At 33.9% G+C, this 5408-nt stretch overlaps 1 protein-coding gene across 1 annotated transcript; it reads right to left on the bottom strand.

The window, feature by feature from the left end:
* Positions 1-203: 203 nt before the first annotated feature.
* Positions 204-4303, bottom strand: LOC130665011 (uncharacterized). Its single transcript, XM_057465250.1, has 3 exons — positions 4208-4303; positions 3441-3769; positions 204-1456 (listed from the first exon to the last, which is right to left on the bottom strand). Exons 2-3 carry the CDS (start codon positions 3520-3522, stop codon positions 204-206), a joined length of 1335 nt encoding a protein of 444 aa, XP_057321233.1. The 5' UTR covers positions 3523-3769; positions 4208-4303.
* Between the last annotated feature and the right edge of the window lie 1105 nt (positions 4304-5408).

A 5408-nucleotide genomic window follows, 5' to 3' on the forward strand; every position in this document is an offset into this window, starting at 1 on the left:
TTATTTGAAAATCAATAATTAGTTTTACAATAATATTAAATATTAATTCTTTTTAAAGTAATAAATATTATATATAATTATAATATTATATATAAATATATTGTAATTTATTTTAAAATCTAAAGTTAATGTGATATATTCAATATTTTCTAATTAAAAGGACATAATATATTTTATATTCGAATATCGCTGCATCTTAATATTTAATTAATCACATTGTATGCAATACCACGTAAATACGTTAATAAATGACGATTGGAATATTCATTAATAACTTTTAAAATTCGTTCATTTTTATCGGGATATTTTTTTCTTGTTGGATTTTGACCACCTCCACCCGCAACAAATTGCTCCAATTTGATATCTGTTATTGCTTGCTCGGACCGAAATAATTCAATAAAACGCCAAAATATAAGATGTGAAGCCTGCGCACGCTTATTAAATCCATTATGCCAACCTTCAACACTATTGTTTGTTCGTGGTAAGCTCATTTTTACAGATAAATAATGATTCCAGATCTTAACATTATACCTTCCTGATCGTCTTTCACCACGTCGATTTAATTCACCAACCCACGTTTTTTCGAAATAGTTCAATAACGATTCAAGCTCATCCGTATGTTCAACGAAAAATTTACTGGCTATTAATTTTTCATATGCCTTCACAACGTCTTCTTCAGGCACAAAGGCCAACGCCATTAATTTTTTTAATTCAGGGGCATATTTAGAATCATCAGAATATTTAGATTGCAACCCTAATGATTGTATTTTTTTCCATACTGCATTACAAAAATGGAAAAGGCAACCCTTCACAATAGCATCAGGATAAACACCTTTAACAGCTTTATGAAAAGCCATTTCGAAATCAGCATTAATAATTATTGGCTTTATATCAGGGCGTAAACGTTTTAATTCCTCGAATATTGCAACGTAAGTTTTCGTCGTTTTTTTAGTAGTAAGCACGTACACTAACGGTACAACATCACCATTAATAAGCCCATGGATTGTATAAATCTGATAGAATATTGATGGTACAGTATAAAAAGTACCATCAGCAAACCATACATCTGACCGAGCAAGAGCACTTAAATTAGCTGCTGTTGTAAACATAAAAAAATGATTATTTTTTGTAGCTTCAGATTCGTATAAAAATTGGTTTCCAGCATATGTTTGTTGATATTCAGCTGAAATTTTAATATCGTCAAACGATGATGGATTTTCTAGGAAATTATCATGAAGCTTATGTTGACGTTGTAACATTCGTGCCATTGCAGACCGATTAGGAAGTTCAGCAGCAACTACTTTTGAAACATTCTTTAATTCCGATGCTATCACAACACCTGTTGGCTCCTTTGATTTTTGTGCTTTTTTCTTCATTTTATGAATAACTATTCTGCTATCAATATGAGCACGATCCGGTAAATGATTATGTTCACCACTTTTACTTATAATATTACCTGTACAAATATAGAAAAAACTTATAAGCACACATAACATATTAGATTTGTAGCTAATAATGAATGCACTATACCATTTTTATTCTGAGAATCTGTTTTACAACGGGCACTGCATGAATTTTTATATTTTATGCAACGCCAATATACATAATCGTTATACTCACGATGGATTGAGAAAATACAACCGTGGTGTATAAGCAATACTTTATTACGCTGGCTCTTAATGAACTTTAGAGGCATATTTGATAATTGGTGACAATATGACCGGCACGATAAACTAACGAAATGGAATGATATATCCAATTTATAATATAAACTAAGACACATTCTTGACGTGAAATCAGCGGTACATGATGACTCATACAATAATCCTACTATATTCATTAAAATATATTTAAAATAACTATGTCATGACTCATACATATTCGTTAATAAATATATATTACAATCGATAATTTTAGATTACACTAATTTCACTGCATTTATATTGGTAACAACTTTTATTATTCGTAGTATACGATCTATAAATATATGTGAATACATTTTACATGCGATCGGTGGGATCTATTGTCAGTTGGACCAGTTGTCAGTGGGATCAGTTGTCATTGGGATCAGTTGTCGGTGGGATCAATTTGTAGGGATCACTTGTCGTTGTATCAAATTACTGGGATCAGGTGACTGCACACCTCCGAGGAGTAGTGAATCATTTGGAGCATTAGTTTTCAAATTTAATATTATGTTTTTGGATATTATATTTTTCTCGAATTAAATATGATTTAATTTTCGATATCGCGTGATTTTTCAGAAGTTTCTGAATTTAAAAATTCACTAAGTATTTAACAATAATATCTGTTGTTAAATCTCAATTTTAATTTATGAGATTCTATATTTGTGTTAAAAAAAAAAGTTCATGTTATAATTTTTAATTTATTATTTGTAAGTGCAATATAACTTTGATACTTAAAACAAATTTAAATTAAATAGAGTTTTTTGCAAATAATTATCTGTGACTGATAAATAGATAAATATTTAGTACTAGTCCATTAGTATTACAACGACAATTACTATTGCATTGAAAAATGTATAAATAATATTAATTAATATAATAGTTACTCTAGAAAGGGCTATAACAATATACAATATAAAATAATGTACGTTTGTGATTGTCAAATGGCTGTTAACTAAAATTAAAAAGTGGTAAAATAACTATAGTTTTTATAAAACCGCGGATAATAATATAACAACGAATAGCACTTAACATCACATTTAAATAATTTTAATTGGCTTTAAAAATTTAAGGATTTTTGTATTTTGATAATAAAAATAATGATGATGCAAATAAAAAAATTTTTTATTAATTGAATTTAACTTACAAAAAAAAAAGAAAAAAACATGTTCAGTACATCGCTAATTTGAATTTGACTAGAAGATACTATTTTAAGCGCTTAGAATGGATCTGGCAACACTGTCAAGCTAAAAAGCATTGCGGCGATTCCCCGCGACGCGTGAAACGACGTCAGGAACTTTAGCGCGTGTGACGGAAGGATAACTAAACAAATATAATATTCACGTGTACAGCTGATGTTAAAAAAAAATAAATGAATACATAAATAATATTTTAAAACAGTTAACCGTTTCATTGTGATAATACAATTTATACCAAGTTTATAACTGGTGTCTATCAAGTTTAAAAGCAATATTTAACAATATTTTTTAAATCGAAGGGCGTCAAATTTTTTAGCTGTGCAATATAAATGATCCGTTTGAATAGTGGTAGAGATATATGAAAATATTCATTCTCCATGTTTCTGAACTTTATAGACTATTAAGAGAAGTTTTTACGGACTACTCATTTAAAGTAATACTTTAAACAGTTAATTAAACATAAAAGCAAAATAGATTTTTTGTTCTCAGAATTTTTTAAGTAAACTAAAATTATATGTATGACTTCCATGACTGTAATAAGTTAATTGATTATTCTTACCGGTAAAGTCCCATATAATCAGGTGAACGAAAATTCGCTTTTTTATGGTAACTGTCTGAAAAATTATTCGTACTTTGTTCATGGTCGTGGACACTTCATAATGTTGGTGGAGTCTTAACAATCCATTGATAGTAAAAATACAAAATAAATTCGTGCAATAAAATATAAATATCGTCAGAAATATTTGTTACTATCCAGTTGTATGCTTGTAGGGCGTCGTGTGGAGGCAACAAAGCTAGTGCCATTAATTTCCTAATAATAATCTGGCCATATTTCCAAGTGCTTACTAAACGTAGAAGTCCAAGTTTCTTCAATCTTTTTATCAGTGCCTATTGATTAAAAAATACATTCTGTATAATATATATATTGTAACGTAATATTTCTTAAAACTCAATTAAACCCAATAATTACTCAAAACTTTTTACTCAACAAATTTACTCCAAAACTCAAAACTCAAATTACTCAAAATCGGGTTACGTTACACTTCGCCCACCAATCACCCCTCTCATCTCCTCCAGATCCTGTCGGGCGCCAGCCGACTTTTATTTCCCCGGTATCGGCAACCGGTCTAAACGTACGCGTAAATTAAAACCTAAAAACTATACCCTTTAGAGATGAGAGACATGACCGGTGGTAGCGGCATGTCCTGGTGCGCTTAGTATGCTAGGTTGTGGAGAGAGGGTCGCGGTTCTTTCAATGCGAAAGAAGCCGATTATTTACATAATAGAAAAGTCATAAAATAACAAAACAAAACTACATAAAATTACCATAAAGATGACGCGAGAGTGACGCGGAGGGCCCAAAAGACCCGCGGTTCAATACTCTCGGTCCATCACGCAAATAAATACCTGGGCAAGACATCGGGAACCTCTCGACGACGACGAATCACAAACTTAATGCACTACAAAAAAAAAGATAAACTAAAATAAAATATAAGTAAATAATGCGGTAATTTGCGACAACTATCACGACAAACGGCTCCAAGAGCACCATACACAGAGCCACAAGCTCCAAAACGACAGCAGTCCGCGGTTGCGGTCGAGGTCCACCATGGCGACTCTCCGACTCACCACCGCTTACTCTAAAACTCCAAATCGACTACTGGGTCGACTCGTTCACGAGCGACGCCAGGTCTCAACTTTCCTCCTCAACGATAGTCACACAACTGTTACACGATAATCTCCCACTCTAACTCACTTACTCCACTCCATCTCTTTCAATCCCACATTATCGCTTCTCCATCTATTCTTACCTTCACAAACATACAAGCCGTGGACTCACGGGCCTTCCCGTAATGTCACTCCCCGTGATATCCGAAGTTAGCGAATTGTTGGCTTCCTCGAGCATCGCAAACGAGGCCTGCCATCCCCCCAATAACCGTACACGTACCCCAGCTAACTCTGGGTACCACCACGAAGGGGCGGCGACATCTCAGTCGCACCTCCGCGATAACTACGTCAACCCCGAGGGCTAAGCCTGGGCCTAGTCGTCATCACTGGTCGGGAGGCACGTTATCTTGGCCGCTATCCACGACACAGCTAGACATCCCCCGTTAAATCCACGCTCCATCACACAGACACTCCAAAAACATACCCCATACCGTACACGTACTCTATCACACATTTATCTTACCATACACATTTATACTCCATATACTCTCTATTCATTATACACTAAACTCAACTCGACACACTTACTCACTTTTTCTCTCGCTATCACACCGACTTACACTTACTCAACCTTAAACTCCATCCCCTCGGCAATGTAACGTCACAATATACAATTAATTAATGTAACGGGGCTGTTAGGCCCACCTCCGTTTGACAGGAGGCCGATACCTCGCCCTTTTAGGCATACTCGCGCTGCGTGTTCCCTTTTTGTATAATCAACTCCACCTTACATTATAAAAGCGAAATATGAACATAAGCTCACATTAGCTTACCCTTTAGGCATGCACCGCATGTGGGT

The sequence above is a fragment of the Microplitis mediator genome, chromosome 1 (assembly GCF_029852145.1).
Source record: "Microplitis mediator isolate UGA2020A chromosome 1, iyMicMedi2.1, whole genome shotgun sequence".
In the NCBI taxonomy this organism is placed as follows: domain Eukaryota; kingdom Metazoa; phylum Arthropoda; class Insecta; order Hymenoptera; family Braconidae; genus Microplitis; species Microplitis mediator.

Excerpts from the sequence above, each read along its gene's own strand:
- LOC130665011 (XM_057465250.1), bottom strand. The coding sequence starts at position 3,522 with ATGAACAAAGTACGAATAATTTTTCAGACAGTTACCATAAAAAAGCGA. Across the intron at positions 1,457-3,440 it reads GATTATATGGGACTTTACCG|GTAATATTATAAGTAAAAGT; the intron begins GTAAGAATAATC and ends ATATTTGTACAG.